Here is a 20,500-nt window from a genome sequence, read left to right on the forward strand (position 1 = left end):
CTGCATATGACAATCAGTGACAAAGCTTCTCCCAGATGCATGTGGTTTAAAGTAGCAGTTTAAGTGCACAACCACGGTGAAAGGCAGCACTCCCCCAGGATATTAGCAAGAGGCCTTCAACATAGGGAATGAGTGTAGTCAGAGTCTTAATTCTTATTGTCAACTCAATTAAGATTTCATTTACTTGTGGTTATTACAAGGTAAAATTTTATTCTTATTTATGAAAAAAGAAAAAACAAATGCCACAGTTAAATTATTTATTTATTATCTTTACAATGAACAGTCAGGAGTCGCTGCAGTAAATAAGTTCTTTTGCTGTTCCATATTATAACGACAATAAATGTAAATAGATGATCAACAAATACCAGTAATCAGAAAAATAAATACAGTATACAAAAGAGTTAAGTGAGTCAACATTTTTCTATATTGATTGCTCAATAATTTTTCACATCATCAACAATAAATAATTTTTTCATGCAACAATAGTCATGAGGGTGCAAAGCATACTGTAACGAAACATTAAAACAGAGTTTCAACACAAAATACACCCTCTTAACTATTCACGCAGAGTAATGCGATATTCACCCCTTTATTCACACTGCTGAATGCGAAAGTAATGTATGAACACTGTATATGGAATGGACCACCACACCGAAGAATGGAATGAAGATGGAAAGGCACACCAACAAGCAGCATCACATGTAACACGCACACTCACCAGTTTAGTTTCACTTTCTTGCACACAACAACTTCACAGACAGCCACGGAATGAACTTTATACTTCAACTAATGTTTCTCACAATCTGAAATTAAATGAGATGGGAACACTATTGTCACTGGTCTACATTATTGCAGTACATTCACAAATATATAATACAGTATACCGTACAGTCAATGAACAAGGAAGAGATTAGAGAACAGTTTAACACAATTACATGTGTCAACTCAATGTTATCTCTAGCATTCACTTCAATAACCCTCTGTCTATTTCTAACGCCTCACAGCAATACCAAAAATTCAAAATTTATCTATGATTTTTATACATTTGCACATTAATAAGCACAGGCAGATATAGTCCACAGAAAAATCTCAGCTATATCCACATCTTACACATTTCAGCTGATCACTCCATGTAAGCTATCTACAATAATTTGCTTCCATCTCTGTGATACTTCTAAAATGTTTTAACAGATGATTCAACACAGCTCATATTGCACCCACATCTGAACTTTCAGTCCCTATTCTAAATGGGACTCCTCACTGAAATAACAACAGATTAATCTCTTTACCATAATCCTCTCTAAATGCTTCAACATTTAACAGTAACTAATCAGACTTGGATGTTATAGACACCACTTTAAAATTCATTTCTTCTGATTTTTTCACGGCAACACAGCAGCCATTTACATTCCATACCCTTGATAGGGCACTCCAGGCGCATAGGCGTTGGTATACCCAGGAACATATCCCGGGCCAACCATTCCAGGACCAGCTGTCAGCATTAGCTGGGGTTCCGCTGTGAAGTAAACATATATTAGAATATAATACGTAATTAATAATATAGCGATAAAGAGCTAAAATTAATTTTTCTATGACAGCCTGAACATATGAGGAGGAAACACATATTACTCAGCACTTCTGTTTAATCTTTGTGCGTTCATGGTAATATTTTTATTCACTGTGAGTGCATTTACCAAACGTTCAAGTCAGTTACAAATAACTTTCAGGTTTCAACTTACAAGGGAACCTCCCCATCGCACCCCCTAAGAATTAGTTATAAGTTCGTACAGTGGATAGGCTTGAAAAACTGAACACAGATCAATCGAGGAAACAGGAAGAAGTGTGGAACTATGAAAAAAAATGAGCAAAATATACAAACCGACTAGTCCATGCGCAAGATAGGCAACATCAAGGATAGTGTGAGCTCAGGAGCACCGTGGTCCCGTGGTTAGCATGAGCAGCTGTGGAATGAGAGGTCCTTGGTTCGAGTCTTCCCTCAAGTGAAAAGTTTAATTTTTTATTTTCAGACAATTATCAAAGTTCAGGCACTCACACATAATCAACTTTGCTCTCCAAAATTCCAGGACATGTTCAGATTTGCTTGGACATATGCAGGATTTTACAGTCTACATACGGGAAAATTTGAAAACATTAAAAACATATGTTTTGAGAGAGCACAGGGAAAACTGTGCGACTGTGAAACTGTTGCATTAATTTGTTGTAGTTTATGTGACAAACTCTTATGTTTTCATCACTTTTTGGGAGTGATTGTCACATCCACAAGAAAACCTAAATCAGGCAAGGTAGAAGACTTTTTCCCATTCGCCAAGTGTACAAGTTAGGTGGGTCAACAACAAATTCCTGTCATGTGGTGCACATGCCGTTACCAGTGTCGTATAGACTATATGAGACTTTTTCCTGTGGAGGAATCGGTTGACCTATGACCTTGCGAAGAAATGTTTTCGGTTCCCATTGGAGAGGCACGTCCTTTCGTCTACTAATTGCACGGTTTTGCTGTGCGATCACAAAACACAGACACTAAACTTATTACAGTGAACAGAGACGTCAATGAATGAACGGACATATCATAACTTTGCGAAAATAAAGAAAGTAAAGTTCCGCTTGAGGGAAGATTTGAACCAAGAACCTCTCGTTCCACAGCTGCTCACACTAACCACGGGACCACGGCTCTCCTGAGCTCACATTATCCTTGATGTTGCCTATCTTGCGCATGGACTACTCAGTTTATATATTTTGCTTATTTTTCCATAGTTCCACACAACTACTTCCTGTTTTCTTGATTGATCTGTGTTCAGTTTTTCAAGGCCTATCCACTGTGCCAACTTATAACTAAATCTGAGGGAGGGGGGGGGGGGGGGGACGACGACGACGACTACAATGGGGAGGTTCCTTGTTAGTATAAATTTACTATGTGTAACAAGGTAAGCAGCTAAGCAGATCATAATTCATGTGCCACATTTCATTTCAAGAGCCACAAAGATCTTACTAACATTCATACTGTAGTGGAGGCACTCTGTGCGACAATTTTGTTGTTTGCTTCGAGACTATACCCCTTCCTAAACGAATTTGAAGAATCTAGAACATTTTAAAATTTGTTAATGTAGGATTACGTGGCCATTGTCACAGTCAAAGTTCTTCTGGGTTTGACGTGGCATTGTCATCTGTAAAATTCCGACGTTTTGGTGACTGGGGTGCTCTCATTGGATGTTAGTGTGAGGAGGAGGGGTATTAAAAGTACATTTTATTGGTATTTGCATTGTGTGTTGCCATTGGCAAAATTGGGCATTTTCCATTGGAGTTTGTTTTACTGCTTGCCATGGGTGGAAATCGGTGATTAGGAGACCGAGTGGTGACTACAATGTAGCAATGTTTACTAACTGCCTAGTGTCGACTAGGCCACATCAGCACTCTGTGTACCCTCCACCGCTGGGGCCTACTGCAAGCCTGTTGCTCTGCGAGAGCTGTCCCGCAAAGCTGTCACAGCCGGCAGCTAGGATGCTAGAAGTCTGTACCCGTCTTCTCTGTTCATATTATCAGGTCACTTTGCTATTTTGCCAATACACGGGCCTCTCGAAATTCAGTCTTCATCCTGCACTATTCCTGATTTTCAGCCACCGCCGATTTGTTGTATTGTTTGAAGCAGATATATCTCTCGTGTTCAGTTAACCTTGTGCTTATTAAACGCCCAGTCTCACCTACACACACCGGTCCACATTCACAACCGATCTCACGAACTCCGGCAGCATGAAACTTGTCAATTTTATCTTTCGTTGAGCCCAGAATGTCTTACTTTGTTGTTGCTACAAAAATCAGCTTAATGCCTGCCCGACAGAATTTTGCCCAGATGTTCAGTAACCTCTTGCACATACGGTAGCATGGCGGCGTTATGTGCTTTGTTCTACATTTCCCTGTGACCCCCCCTCCTTCGGCGCCATGGTTTTGTGTATAATCCTCATGTTGTAACCATTAGCTCCAAAAATGGACCTCAGGTTTTTTTAGTTCAGCTTGCAGGTTGTGTACATCACTGATCCTGTAGGCTCTCTAAGTTAAAGCTGGCAGGGCTGAATTAATTTGTGTAGGATGGTGGTGGGCTTCCAATAAACACTGTGTCCAAGCATCCTATCTGGCTTATGGTGAACTTCCATATTGAGAAAAGGCAATACCCATTCTTTTCTATCTCATGGTAAAGTGAATTTTACTGTGCTGCTGGTTGAGATGTTTGTGAAAGTTCTGAATCTCTCTTCTCTGTGTGGCCAGATAACAAAGGTGTCAACATATTGTAGCCAGCATTCTGGGTGTAATGGTGCAGACTGGAGTCCTGTTTCTTCAAATGCTTTCATAAAAATGTCTGCTGCAGCCAGCAAAGATACAATTGACAAGTTTCATTCCGCCGGAATTTATGAAATAGGGTGCGAATGTGGACTGGTGTATGTAGGCGAGACTGTGTGTCCAATAAGTGCGAGGTTAACTGAACACGAGAGATATATCCACCTCAAACAATACAACAAATCAGCAGTGACTGAACATAAGGAACAGTGCAGGATGAAGATCTAATTTCGAGAGGCTCGCATACTGGCGAAACAGCCGTTTAGTTTGAGGAGGAAGATTTGAGAGGCTATAGAAATAGCTAAGTGACCCGACAATATGAATAGAGAAGATAGGTACCGACTTCCAGTGTCTTGACTGACAGCTGTGACAGCTTTGTGGAAGGACAGTTCTCCCAGAGCAACAGGCATGCAGTAGGTCACAGAGGTGGAGAGTACACAGAGCACTGGTGCGGCCTAGTCGATACTAGACAGTTAGTAAACAACGCTACGCTGTAGTCTCCACTCTGTCTTCTATTCGCCGATTTCCACCAATGGCAAGCAGTAAAGGAAAATGCCCATTTCTGCCAACGACAACACGCCTTACAAAGACCAATAAAGTGAATTAATACCCTTCCTCCTCATCCTCACATCCAATGACAGCACTCTTCCATAGTATGTAAGTATCCAAACTGGTGCTCACTGAGCAGTTGACTATACACCCTGAGGAAGGCATCTTGCAACAGTCGCCAAAATATCTGAATTTTACAGATGACAATGTGGCCTCAAACCCAGAAGAATTTTATTGATTTTAAAATTTCTTGAACACCATCTGCTCTTGCCCTAAATTTTAATTTTATTGCCAATTCTGATTTCTTTCATGTCTGAATTAAATTTCTCATATGTGAGCCACTTCAAGCTACAAATGGATAATCATGTGAACTATCATTTGCACTGACTAAAAAGATAAGTTTGTAATATTAAGCCCAATTTTTTTATTTTTTATGCAATTAGTTCTTTCCCATTTGGACTATCTCTCCTCAGCAGGACAGAAACTACTTTCAAGGTATCTGAATATTCATGCATAAAGGAAGACCAATTTATCTATTTAAGAACAACTCTTAAAAGCCGAAGTGAAAGCACTGTTATGTTCCTCCTATTAAATTGCAATGCTTTCTTTGATATTCATGCTACAGGCTTTATCCTTGTCTGATATGAATCAGGAATTTGGTAGCCATGAGACAAAATGTGACATTTTTGCTAAGCACCAGAGGAAGGTCTTGCCTGGTAAGCAACCACAATTAGAACTGCTTTTTCCACTGTTTATTACAGTTTAATGCATTATGTATAAGCTAGCAAATAGGTGTGGGCAAATTGTTTTTGTTTTTAAGCGAACGAGAGAGAACGTTTCGTAGTAGTTTAGTTATGTACTGTCTTTCTTATTAAGTGACATTATGAAAACTCACGCATGATCATAGGTTTATGATCTTGCTGCGCAGTCTCTTCCAACCGCTGCGACTCTGCCTCTTCCAATTTATCAACCTGCAGAAAAATTAAAAATTGTGTTATAGTTCAGCATGTGTATTTGGAAAGCAATTTCAATTTTTTTAACCCCAACTTTATTTACAAAATCACATGACAACCAGACAAACTGATGTGGAAGGACAAAACAGAAGCAAAAGTGGTAGTCACTGTAATATGTATTCACCTTTGTTATATATTCTCTCACAACTTGAATCAGGTAAGGCATAGCAAAATCTAAGATGTTGTGCCTCCAAGCTAATTCCAGGATGACATCTGGATGAAGCAAGTCATAGCACTGGAATAAGCAAGCTGCAAAGCAATCATGATTTCCCTTTTCCAGAAACCACGCAAGTAACTCTTCCGCTACTTCTGCATTCTTCGATTCTGCTGCATACTCCATTGCATCCTAAAAAAACAAAAAAACACACAAATTTTACATAAATACTGTATTTGTTCGACACTAGTTTTTCATAAAAACTATTTTCTTCACCATAGTAACACACCCAATAACCCTGTCACAAACTTTATAATATTACGTGTCTTGTTAAGATTTGATATTACCTACAAATGCAGTATTTTGTGTGTCAATTATTGCACACATTTTTATTGAAAAAAGTAAGAAAAGAAAAGAATTATCAAGAAATAGACAAACTACTTATGCAGCATTTAACTTCACACTGTTTCTAATCAGAATAAGCTACTGAATTGCACTGTATCTAGAGTGTCTAAAAGTAATCATAGCACGCACGCACGCACGCACACACTTTGTAATGAAGTATGAATTACAGGACAAAAATATGTCCTGAACTTTGTAGTTTACTGCCTTCGTGGCAATACACTAACCATTTAGCAATTTTGACATCTGACACAATACATCAACTGCAACATAGCAAGGTAATGCTACCATCAGCAGTGCCATTAAACCAGAGTTATTAAACACAGTTTTCTGTAATTCTTTGGAAGGGGACAAGGTAAATACTCCCAAATTTGTACTAAAAACATCTGTCAACACTAACTTACAAGTAAAAATACTCGATGCAATTGAGCAGTTTACATAACTTAAAAGCAAGCATTCCAGTCCACACTGTGTACCAATTAGGTTGCTTTTACAGTATGTTTTTGAAGTAGCTCCCTTTTTAGCTATTATATCCAATCACTCACTCAACAAAAAATCTGTACTCAAGGACTGGAAGGTCACGTGTCACCGGTACAGAACGAAGTAAATAGAAGTTTGCTGAATTACAGACCCACATCAATGATTTGCAGTATGATTTAAGAGCACATTGAGCCTGAACAGAGGAAATACCTCTAAATAGAAAAGCTACCTATTTACACAGTCAACACAGATTCAGAAAATACCGCTATTGTGAAACAGCTGACACACTATTCACATGAACAAATGGGTGCTATGAACAGGCTATCTCAAATTTATTCCTTGTTTCTAGATTTTCTGAAGCCTTTTGACACTGTTCCTCGCAAGTAGCTTCTAATCAAAGGCCTTTCTTTGAAATATCATCTCAGTTGCTTGAAAAGCCACAGCTTATGTTAACCCACAGGAAGTGATCAACCAACAGAAGTGGTATCAGGGTTTCACAAGGAATTACTATAGCCCTCTACTGTTCTTAACCTGCGAGTGTGTGGACTTATGTTTAAAATGTAACAACCACAAATAACATTGTCTTTTACTATTCCACTGTTTTTGAACTGCAAGCTCATATCTATTCCACCATTACTGTTTCAGCTAACACGGTAAGTTGCGTTGCTGTACCTCTAAGTGAGCAGCAGTATTATAAAATGAACAGTGAGCTAGGTGAGAACTTTACGATCCTTGCAAGAAAATGACCCACATTTCAAACTAGCAGCACTATCTGTCACCTATGAGATAATTAGTAATCAAATAAGCAGCTGACAGAACTGATGGAACTATGCTGTTTGATGCTTCAACTGGGTCATTAGTGCGGAGTAACTTTTACACGGCAATAGAGTTGTCTGTTTGATTAGTCAGTCATTGTTTAATGAAAGTAAGATTAAACTGATTTTGCTCAGGCATGTTTATCCTGGTAACAAAGACCGCTATGCTACATTTGGGTAAAAAGTTGCAGCATACCTGCTTGTGCCATGAAAAATGGCACACCCACTTGATGGTTACTCTATAAACAATTTAGGAGCATCTGAGCCCCTCAAACTGTTAGCTGATAATGACACAATATGTGCCGAACTGAATAAGTTAAATTTCAGTTCCATGCCAAATCACATGAATTTAAAGGTAGTAATTTCAAATAAATACTACAGGATTACAATTATGAAAAAAAATATGCTGTGGGGAAGGCAAACTAAAGACTGTTTTAAAAGCAGAACACTTAGACGCAACAACCCTACCAAAGAGGCTGCTTGCACTACACTTCTCTCTCATCTTCAGTAATATTCCTCCATGGTATGGGATCGTTACCACATAGAACTGATGGAGAAACTCAAGTGTTCAAAGAATGGCAGGATGCTTTGTATTACTGTTTATGTGGTAATCAAGTTTAGTTCACCTCTCTCCCCCTTTTAACAAAGGCATTTTCCTCTGTGACAAGATCTTTTCACGGCATTTGACTCACCAACTTTCCCCTCTAACTATGAAAATGTTTTGACGACTCACCTATGTAAGGAGAAATGACCTCATAAAATAGGATAGAACAGCTAGCACAAACATTTAGCTATTAACTTTCCCATGTGCTATTCAAGAGTGGGACAGAAGGGGAACAGTAAGTGGACAAATGACTTATGCCCAACATGTAACTATTGAATGTTTGTTTAGATGTGCATGCAGCTATAGTGATCCTCCTCATACTATTTCACTGTCACAGAAGACTAGACTCTTCAGGAAAAAGAGTACCTTTTATTGTTATCAGACTAAAGGATCACCAACAACCATCACAGATTCAACTTTAAAGTTATGCCCAAAGTTCAGTGAGGTGACAATACAACATTTAAAATCTGGACTAAGTGAAAAGTAACCATTAATACAACATTAGTTTCAAATCTGTGGTTTTTTGCATCTTTAGTTATATTCATCCCCACTCAACTTAAGAACATCTCCAGTTTTGCCACAGAATGCTGTCTATCACACTCCCAGTCCGTCTATTTTGGATAATTTTTAGCTTGTCTTGTATGGAGTATTATCAAGTCACTGCAATGTTTCTTTGAGCTGATAGGAGAAACAGCACAAGCAGTCTCCAGTCATTTGCTACCTAATAATAGTAATGAGACATACTGAGGGGATAAAACTATATGTTTACAGATGTGCTTATGCCATCAGAATGTTTAATGAAATTAATGTTCCCAATATATTAGGCTGCACCTAAAGATTCAGCCCATGATATTTACTAGCATGTGCACACACATACCAAAGTTTTGCACTCAATGTATTGCAAGACATTTTTACATCTTATTACATGACTGTTAAAAATTTTTAAGCAGCCTACTGCACCATACACACACCAGCACTCAACTACTGTAGCATTCAACTGCACTGCAGGCCCACTGAACTGAGTGCCTGATGTCTACTGCAGTCAGGGAGTTGAACTTCTTTTGTACAAATTATGAAACAAACAATATTTAGACATAACTGTAAAAATAATTCTGATGCTTCATCTTTTTTTACCAAAGACTAGTTATTTTATATTTATGGAACTGCTATTACAACAGTAATGTTACTGGCTAATTATTGCTACCAACACTAACTACAGCCATGTGATCAAAATTCATATTAGTGAACAGTGAGTGTAGAGATTTATAATTCTTAATAAGCTACAAATATTCATTGCGTGTTACTACCTTGAATAGTCTATCCTTTTTACATAGTTCCACAGACTGCTTCCAACGGTTGTTGCCCTTGTATAAGTATGCTGCTATGCGTCTGAATTCTATTAGCTCATGTTTTTCCAACTTCTGTGCAAGTGCAATATTATCAAAGTTATCAAATGCATCTATTGATGTCCGCAAACCCTGATAATCTTCTTCTTCTATTAAAAGATTATTTAGGGCTTCATTGATAGCTTTGTTGTTCAGACTCTGAACGGAACGAAGATATGGCTTCACTAATTGAAGGTGATTTACCTGCAACAACATTTTTACATTTTGGAAATAAGAGGGATAGTAAGCATTAAAGTGAAAGTTTGTTTCTCACATTCACATTTGTAGTTTGTGAAACACTATAGAGCATAAGCTGAAAGACTTATCTATATGTGGCGAGGGGGGGGAGGGGGGGGGGGGGGGGAAGGGGAGGGGGGGTGCACAGTGTAGGGAGGGAGGAAGAGAAAATTTGAAAATTTTAAATTTTTTTTAAATGCACGAGTAACTACACTTCTGTTTTCAAGTTTTTCGCAGTAGGTGGTTGGACATTTCAGTGATGCTCACACAATGGTCAAATAATATAACAATGAAATGCTCATCTAATCAGATTTTCTATCCCTCCCTAAGTGATACCAGTTGGTAAGGATCCTAAAGAATATTCCTTAGTGGGTGAATAACTGTTACAATTCTTTCGACTTTTCAGTTTGCCACTTGCTTTTGCTAATAATTTTATGTGGCTGTTTCATATGCCTACTGCTGAATATTTGAGATTTAGTTTTTCCCAGTGATCGGACTACCAATGACGTGCACAAACAGTAGTCGTTTTGATAATTTATTAGCAATGTGTCATATTCATAATCAAAATATCCACTGGTGTACTGCCGGTCTACAGTACACCCGTGGATATTTGGATTATCAAATACGCCGGGAGAAACTCAAGAATCATATCATATTTATGTTGAGTATCAGTTGCCAGTCCTACAGCAAAAATTTGTAGGTTGTACTGGAAACTCTGAAAATTGTCTTGCATTGAAACTTTCATGTATGTGATATCTCCACTAACATAATGCAAGTTCACGTTAATTATGGTATTCTTTACAAGTATTTGGTGAGTATTTTTTACTTAAACAGAGTCAGAACCAAATTTAGCACCATCATCTGCTGTTGTGACCACCTGAAGCAGATTTTGTGCCATAGTAAACTACTTTGTTTTATATCACATGCAGTTCCTCCATACTGTTCTAAGATTTACATTATTTCGAATATACTAGCGCAGTAAACGCCATTTTTACTATTGGTGTCTGCTCAATTAATCCACTTGTCTGGTCGAGTTATTTGTTTTTACCACTACCATTACCAATTTTTATCAAAAGGAAAATTCACTCTAGCAATCTCTAAGATTACGGTAATTTCTAGCCAGTACTTCCCTTCATCGTGCAAGAAATTTAGTACATTTGACAGACACCAAAGTACACCACATTATTCTAGCTGTCAACATTTGTGATTCTTTACTTGGGGGAGGGGGGAGGGGGGGGGAGGGGGGGGGGGAGGAGGAGGAGCAGGGTAAGTTGGAAAAGGTTAAAAAGGAAGGGCTGGTCATTTAACTCAAGATGTGAGGACCGATCTATTTTCAATCTATTATAAATGAAAAATGAAAGAACTTTGAGATTTAAGTTTCAACTTTAAATGAAATGTGACATTATGAACAAACGTGTATACCTTTGTGAAGAAGTTGACTGAACGTGTGTGATCCATACGCGGTGCCAGCACCAGCAACACATCATTCAGCAGAAGGGGTTTGTAATCTAGATAAAACTGAATGGCCTTGTAGTACAGCTCTATGTTTGCAACCTGCAACATAAAATGGAATCTAAACTATTTGTACAGATCTAGACAGTAGCAACACGGTTTATGAAAAAACATTTCCAGCATAGGTCTTTCTTTGTGAAACTACTACATTTAGTGCATACAGCAATGATTTTTTTTTTTATCCATCTTGCTAGTCCTGATAAACTGAGCACAATCTTCTACGTTTCTTGCAATCAACAGACCCTAATGGAATAATTACAGAAATGGCACATGTTACATAATTAATACATGGACTATATTTTACATTGATTTCTATGAGGTCTGTGACAATGCAATCATTTTGCATTGAATTTACAATGTTTATTTTTACAAATTCAGCAAACAAAGAATCAATGTCTACTATTATTACCTTTGTAATTATGTCTTTGAAATGTCCCTCACGCCAGGCCTCTGTTGGATGGTTCATCATTGCTATTACGGCATTATCATATTCCTCGTACTTGTCATATAGGAACACTAGTTCCGCCCAAAGGTGAGCTTGCTCTGCTGCCCGCAAAACCTGAAAAGAAAGTGTACAATTGGGGTATACTGGTATGCTTAGTTACACATTTATGCATCCAAAACCAGAAGTTTTACAGGCTTTCCCAAATTTCTAACCTTTGGTATGTTTACACGAGACCAGAACAGTTCCAAGTGCTCACGCATTTTGGCAGGTTTGTACTTTGAATACAAAATTGCTAGTTCTGTAAACATTCCCATGTGTGCTCTTTCCAAGCCAAGAGCAGCTTCTAGCAAATTTATCAGTTCCTCAAAATAGCCTCTGTCCTGAAATGAAAACAGAAAAAACACAAATATTGGCATTCTTGCTACTGAAAATTTTTAACAAATTTCAGCATAATTTATGTAGCTTGCCTGGTAATAGTTTATGAGATCTTCCAATTCATCTGCATGAACAACAATGTGAAGGCCACACATCTGTGCTAATCTGAATTCTTCACTGTCCACACAGGCAAAACACACTTCTTTCCACGTTCTTGTGCTATTGAAAATTATTACCAAATTGTATAAGGAATGTACTTTTAGACACACATTACTCAATAAATAGAGCACATACAGAAAAAAAGCCTTAAAAAAGAACAAAGATACCTGTTTGCCTTTCTTGCCCCATCGACAGCTCCTTGGAATTCTTTCAGATGTACCAAAGTAATGGCCAACCGGGCAAAATTTGAAACATTGTTGTACAACAATTTTGCAGCTTCATACATCCCATCATCAAAACAACGATCACCAATCTGTGAAAATACGTATTTTTATATTTTACAGTGACTACTATTTAGAGTTGCTTAATCACAAAAGTTGGTTTCCCAATACCAGGGTGGCTAGCACAGTCAGCTCATGCACAAATTAAAATTAGAGGTTTTTCCAGGTTTTAAAGGTTCAATTTTACATTTTTCAAGTTTCTTACTTTTGTTATAGTATGTAAACGATACTACCTTCCAGTCTTATTATCTAAATGTGTTGATAAACATCCAAATTTTCCACAGTAAAAGGTGCCTGCGTCAATGTTTTATATCTAAACTGAAAATAACAAAGAGAACAATAATGCACTGTTCTCACCAAGTATCTGTAGCTTAACGCTCAGCATTTTTTGTTATACTGTACATACAAAATTTTCATATGAGGTATTTAATACTCTTGATTTTGCTAAGCCGAGTCTCAATATATACACGTATTCTTACAAAACAGATTGCCAAATCATTTCATGCCACCAAAAACACTAAGATCACTCAAACAAGTTCATCCAGTAAGACTCAAAAAATAGTAAACTAAAGAAAAACATTTCTATCATGAAACCTGATGAAACATACATTTTTTTTCCATTACTGATTGATTCTTCTTCTTGAGCCACATCTGCTGAAAACCTTTCCTGTATTTCCAGTTCTTCAATTTGACTTCTCTTGCCTTTTTCATGAGATTCCTCAATTTTTGTTTATTGTTCCACAGTTTAAATAAATATTCCTAATACTAAGACTGTGCGTTATGCATTGTGGATGTGCTCTATTGTAATGTTTTGTGGTTCCTGGCTGAATGAGGGGAGAGTGGTATGATAGGTGGCCGGTTTCCTCTAACAACAACAAAAAATGCACACGTGGTTAAAATACACCATTACAGGAACCAATTTAATAACTTCAATGATGTACAATCTGAAGTTTTGTGGTTAACACCAATCAAATAATAGGTACTAATTCCTTAATCTTGTCAGCATCCCTGGCACAACTATACACAACTAACGTTCCCTCACAGCTAGCTAAGGTGAGAGGTGACGACTATCACTGTGGAAAATTAGAGCACAATGTGACATACTGGGGAAGAAAGGAGGGGGGGGGGGGGGGGGGGGGGGGGGGGGGAAGAGAGAGAGAGAGAGAGATAGAGAGAGATTGCTATACATTCAGCACCTCTTGCATCTTGGACTGAATCATAAATTCGCCATAGTTCTACCAGGGTTTCTTCATGCTGATTTTCCAGTTAACACTTGAGTTCACAGAGAAGCCATGCTCAATTCTTGCATTGCCATGGGGTAAGAATCTTTTTAACAAAATTCTTAAAATTTTCTGTAATGTTTTCATGAATTGCATGTTAAATCCATTTGATCAAGAAGAGTTTCAGACCTATTGAAAGTTCTAAGGACATTCTTTACATACAACCGACTATGAAGATTGATATATTCTTGTTTTACACAGTTAGCCTTCATGCCAAGGAGTGTAGGCAGCAACTGATGGGTCTGAACATGAAATCCACTGTGTAACCTTATACTTCAAAGGCAAATGCTGTCTTATTTTGGCCAATATTTCTAAAATGTATATTTGCATTTCTTGCTCTAGATGAGGAGTGTAGCTCTGATGGGCTATTCACTTATTTTTAATGTTTTCTCAGTACTGAAGTCAAGATCAAACATTCTTGCTGTTACTAAATTTTTTTCATCTGTCAGGCCTATTTTCCACAAAGTAGGAATAGATTCTAAAACATAGGGACTGATTACACCCCCGCATCAGAGAATGATCTCACATCACTGTACACAAAGCCATGGGATATGTCATCTGGTACTCTTGCACGAAAGACTGAATGACCTTTTTGAAAAAGTTTTAGTGCAAGCATTTTATTGTTCAGAGCAGAGAGAGAGAGAGAGAGAGAGAGAGAGAGAGAGAGAGAGAGAGAGAGAGAGAGAGAGAGAGAGTTCCTGAAACTCTCAAGTTGGTACAGATTTGTTTTTGTTGATTCAGAAACATTTTTAAAGTTAGGCAAAATTTCCAATGCACTGTGAGCAGCAATAATATTCTCTACCCGTATGATTTAACAAAAGTTTTTAGGTAAGATTGTACATTTAGAGTAGTCTAATTTTGCTGTTCTAGCATGAGAATCTTTAAATAAATAATAAATCACTTTTGGAAAGGCAATAATGTTCCAATTAGTTTTTGTTATACGCATCTTAAGTTCTCCATGTGCCACATGAAGCCCGCAACTACTTGTGTCTAGAAGAGACATCCCACTAAAAGCTTTCTTAATCTCTGCACTTAAATCTTTGAGTACCTTGAAGTTTACATTACAGCCATCCATTGATACTTTTAAAATTTTATTCCTGTTACACATGCCAACAGAAGATTTTTAGGCCTACCAACAAATCAGCAGCAGAAATGCATTGCAAAAGAAACAAAGCATGTTTCTAGATTCCAAAACCTTAAATTGATATCCATCTGTGCTTTTTGTGGAACACTGTATAAACTTTCATCAAATTTACAACTATACCCCAAACGCACCGAAGTAATGATAGCTATTCTTTGGTAAATTGGGGAGTAGTACCATTGACTCTACTATATGCCAGTTTCACTGTGTAGCTGCATTCTTCTTGCTATTTTTAAATTGGGAAACATCAGTGGAAATATGGACGCACATTCCAAAGAACTACGGAATGAGTTATGGTTCGGTACAATACGAAGACACCAGAGTATTTCAGAACTGACGTCATCTGATCACGTGACTGACTTCAGTGATGATGTTTCAGCTTTCAATGACTTTGTAGATGTAGATCTTTCAGACATTGAAGTATGTTCATGGTCAGACACTATGACAGTGCTTTCTCAAATAAAAGCTCTACATTAGCTTACTTCATGAAAGAAGCTTTGCATTTTAACAATCAAAGATAGTAGCAGTGAGTGGTCAAGGAGTATGTTGCATATGCTGAAGAGATTCCATAGTGTAAGTTATGCAACCAGAGAGAAAATTTTAGAGTTTTGCAATAAAAATTGTTTTCACTTTCTTAAACAATTTTGACATGCTCTTAATAGCCTATCAAGGGTGTGCACAAAATAAATTGTTCCTTTCGTTACCTATATTGGCAACATTGAATTTGCTGAATCTATTGTTATGAGATTGTTTGCACGGTACCTCATTTATTCAGTAAATTTTCATGAATTCAAAAGATCGCATCCCTACATTAGATAGAGAAACGCTGAATGAAATACGTTTGGTTGTCAAGAGAGAAATGCGTGAAGCCTTCTATGACCACTGTAGCAGTATATTGTCAAATGATCTCCCAAAAAACGGAGAAATTCTGGTGGTATGTAAAGGCTGTTAGTGGCACCAATGCTGGTGCCCAGTCATTTGCAAATGAGACATTAACAAACTGAGGGTAGCAAAGCAAAAGCTGAAATCCATAACTCCATTTTCAATTGTTCCTTCACAAAGGAAAAAACAGGAAAATTGCCCAAATTTAATCCTCATACCATGGAAAAAGTGAGTGAAACAAGTATCATTAGTGCTTAGTCTGCTGAAATCTTTAAAACAGAACAAAGCTCAAGGGCCCAATGGAATTCTTGTCAGATTCTATACTGAATTTGTGGCAGAGTTACCTCTCTTCTAACCATACTTTATCATGTATCCCTCAACCAAAAAAAATTATGCCCTGTGGTTGGAAGAAAACAAGGTCATACCCATTTACAAGAACAGCAGCAGAAGTGATCCAAAAGACTATCTTCTAATATCCTTGACATCAACTGGTTGCAGAATCTTAGAACATATTCCGAGTTCAAACATAATGAGGTGGTGCATCTCTAACAGAATGACCTGCATGCCACCCAGCATGTATTCCAAAAACATCAATCACAGAAAACTCTACTCTTTTCTCTGATGACACATTGGAAGCTTTGGATCAAGGCAGTCAGGTATATGCAATATTTCTTTATTTCTGAAAAGCAATTGACTTAGTACCACATTTACAATTACTGTCAGAAGTACAATCAGATGGGATATCAAGTGAAATTTGTGATTAGACTGAGGATGTTTTGATGGAGAGGACATCTTATCTTGAAAGGAGAATTATCCTCAGATGTAGAAGTCACTTTTGGTGTGGCTGTGACCAAGGAAAGTGTGTTGGGGCCCTTGCTATTCACGTTTTATGTTAATGACATTGTGGACAATATTAAAAATAGCATCAGACTTTTAGCAGATGATACTGCTACCTAACATGAAGTAGGTCTGAAATAAGCTGCGTAACTAGTCAGATCTTGATTAGATTTTAAAGTTATGCGAAGATTGGAAACTTGCTTTAAATGTTCATAAATGTAGAACTGTGCACTTCACAAAAAGAAAAAACTTCATATCCTGTGAGAATAATGTCAACAGGGGTAAGAGGATGCCGAATGTGTACAGAAGGGCAAATGAATGGTCACAGACTTTTTTGATCTGTGGGAGGGTGTCGCAGAGATGCTTAAGAAACTCAACTAGTAGACTAAGATAGATTTAAACTATCCTGAGAAAGCCTATTTACGAAGTTTTAAGAACCAGCTTCAAGTGACAACTCAAGGAATATATCAACATCCTATGTATTGCTCCCACAGAAATTTTAAGGGCAACATTAGGTTACAGCATGTACAGAGGCATTTAATCAATCATTCTTCTCATGCTCTAAACATGAATGGAATGGGAAGAAACCCTAATAACTGGTACAATGGGAAGTACCCCTTCACTGTGGTTTGTAGGCTTGAGCCCCAGCTAATTCTAGCATTTGGTTTTGTATAAATAAATGAATTAATAAAATGTTTCTACAATTGAAAGACTGAAATAACAAAAAATGATTTATATATTCGACAAATTAACTTGTTTTAGGAACCTACCTTTTTTTGGGCAATGATTTTTTTCCCCCCGTCACCTCCTATCTGCTTGGGTTTCTTTGAATGTATGAGACTGGTAAGAGCTGCTTGCTCCATAAAAGAAATGTTTATTGTAGTACTGCAAAATTTACACATACCATCTGTGTCAACATTTCCTCTGTTGACCCACAGAAACTAATTCATAAGCAGCCCAATAGGCAGTTATGCCTTTTACTTTTCCCATGGTGGAATCACAAAAATTGTTCACATTTTATCAAATCTGAACAACAACAACAACTCATTGTATACCAACAATTTAACTTCACACTAACATTAAGTGGTACCAACGAGACAAACCCTGATGAAACAGCACAGAATGGAATAGCTTTTATACTCATTTCATTAGCTTACACTATGACAAAGCTTCTTTATAATATCTGTGTATATACAAATCAACAACATGTATTGGGAGTGTGAAGACGCATGGGCAGTAAAATTATTTACATGTGTCAGCCTTGCTGTATGCCCTGTTAACATTATGGCTGGCCATATTTTGTCAACTTTCGAAGCCATATTGGAAAGAGAAACAAACATTAAGAAAAACTTTCCTGCACACGTCAATTTTTGTCACTGACTGTTGTCGTTCTTGTCCAGTCTTTGGGTATATATGGAGATATGCACATGTTACGACATCACAATCCAGTGACACTTTTCTGCCAACCCATGAATAAGCCCATAACAAGAATGTCATTGTATTGCTAGGATTTGATAGCCACATGTGGATGATATCGCCACTTTCCGCGCATTCTCTACTCCCTATTTGGTTGCGTCAGCACAGTAGGTCATCTGAATAAAGTGAAGGATGCACTTTCTTCTGATTTTTTTACAGACCGAAAGAACATTAGAAAAATTACTAACTGCTTAATTACAAACCTTGAGACCTGTTTCTCTTAACAAAACCACATAGGCGGCAACTTTGTGAGTTGACTATGGCATGCCATATTTAACTGAAATCTTGTAATGGGAAACTAACAGTTGGGAAACAAAGTTTCCGTTCAGAGTAGATGAAAATGTGATGCTTTCTTAAGATTTCATTCATACTGGTTCACCTAACTTCAATATCAATAACGTTTCCTGCATGTCAGAAATTATGTAACATCAGAAAATGCATTTTCGTAAACTGTGTATCATCTTAATTTATTGCTGCACATAAAACTAAAATCAAAACACAGTTTAACTCTTCCAGATCACATGGATGCCAATTCCATAACTGTACATTGAGTCTGCCTACTTGAGTGAATGAAATGTTTGTCAACAAGGTTAACATGCTAATTCATCACAGCTTTCGACACGCATTCAAAAGTATGGAAACATTTTCTTTGGATGCTGTCGAAATCTATGAAATGTTGTATAACAGTTTCCACTTATTAGCCCGCCACTCCATAGAGAGTGCATCTAGTACATTTTTTTTACAATATTTTCTTTTCCATCTCACGAGTTCACAATAATGAGTGTCTCTCCCTAATCCATACACTGCTGGTTTCTTAGGTAGCTGCGGTTAACTGTGGACTTGCTATAATATGTGATTTTACTAATTTACAACTCGTGTATACATATGTGTTGTTGGAATTTCATATTTTTAGGTGTACTGAACTTTCTACTTTATAAATGTTTTGGTATCTCTAGTGTTAAACCTTACTACACAGACGGAACTTAAATTTAACAGTAATTATTGCAAAAGTAGTTGAAAGTAAGTTTTAGTATTAAAATACATATCCAAACATGGAATCTTTATGTTTCATTTCCTTTACAGCACATTTACATCTACAGACTATCAACACCCAAGATCAAAGCAAAATTTAGCATTTGTAGAGGAGTAGAGGGTTACACAAATTTAAACACAGAGACACAGTCCAACTTCACATTCACTGGAATCATTCACTAAGTCATTTCATGATTTACCTGCTGAGAATCTTTCAGAACAACACAATCTGTGAAAATAATTTAACAATGTATGCACTAACTCATCTTGAAGTCCACTATTTTCAAATGACATGCAAGATGAATCATCAAATGGTTCCTTTCTATCATCTGCAGACTAGTCAAGGACTTTATAAATCATTTGCTCTCCATTTTTCTCCTCCTAACTGCACATTTTGAAATAAAATCGACTCAAAAACACACAAAACAGAACTAACATCAGCTAACGCCCACGAAGCAAGAGACTATAAGAAAGGTTTCAGAACTGAAGAGTTTTGTGCTGATATCGCTATTACCATCTAGCAATCACAGCGCAAACTATGAAGTGTTCAGATCTCACTGAAGTTTGTGGGAGCTATAAATAAATGTTTAACACCACAGAACATTGTAGTACCTGGCTGGATTAACGATGTCCACATGCACACTCAATTCTCCAGCAAGCACTGTAACAGTGTATCAGCTGCATACTAAGTGTGTTTAAGAAAAAATATTGACTTATTTATTATGTAACAGTAATAGAAGAAGAGAGTGTTTTAAATTCCACAACTTCATTTTAATTTCCCACATTTTTCCAGTTTTCAAGGATTGTTAGCCACCCTTTATCATAAACAACAGTGGAGTACCACAATTTGTGATATTTTACCTTTTGAATGTCAGCATGGTTTGGTCCAGATATGAACTCCTCCAAGTCAGCCAGTCTATTTGTGCGTGCATATGCATAAATTAGTTCAGATTCTATGTATGATTCTCTTGCCTTCTTACGAGCCATCTGTAGGTATCTTACAAGATCTTCCCAGCTTCCTGCAGCAAAGTTTCATTTTGTTTACTGATCTGTATGAAGAAGCTGAACACATCAGTTATGCCAACATTTTTATA

General features: G+C 37.3%; 1 protein-coding gene across 1 annotated transcript in view; it reads right to left on the bottom strand.

Annotated features, from left to right (window-relative positions):
* Positions 1–243: 243 nt before the first annotated feature.
* LOC124625761 (clathrin heavy chain) overlaps positions 244–20,500 on the bottom strand; it is a 161,156-nt gene continuing 140,899 nt past the window's right edge. The window contains exons 23-32 of the mRNA XM_047149203.1: positions 20,268–20,425; positions 12,645–12,790; positions 12,411–12,537; positions 12,156–12,323; positions 11,908–12,057; positions 11,409–11,540; positions 9,672–9,953; positions 6,034–6,255; positions 5,792–5,867; positions 244–1,516 (exon numbers count right to left, since the gene is read on the bottom strand). Coding sequence (XP_047005159.1) covers positions 1,404–1,516; positions 5,792–5,867; positions 6,034–6,255; positions 9,672–9,953; positions 11,409–11,540; positions 11,908–12,057; positions 12,156–12,323; positions 12,411–12,537; positions 12,645–12,790; positions 20,268–20,425 — 1,574 coding nt within the window. The 3' untranslated portion in view covers positions 244–1,403. The remainder of the gene's footprint in view (positions 1,517–5,791; positions 5,868–6,033; positions 6,256–9,671; positions 9,954–11,408; positions 11,541–11,907; positions 12,058–12,155; positions 12,324–12,410; positions 12,538–12,644; positions 12,791–20,267; positions 20,426–20,500) is intronic.

This window comes from Schistocerca americana, chromosome 8 (genome assembly GCF_021461395.2).
Source record: "Schistocerca americana isolate TAMUIC-IGC-003095 chromosome 8, iqSchAmer2.1, whole genome shotgun sequence".
NCBI lineage: Eukaryota > Metazoa > Arthropoda > Insecta > Orthoptera > Acrididae > Schistocerca > Schistocerca americana.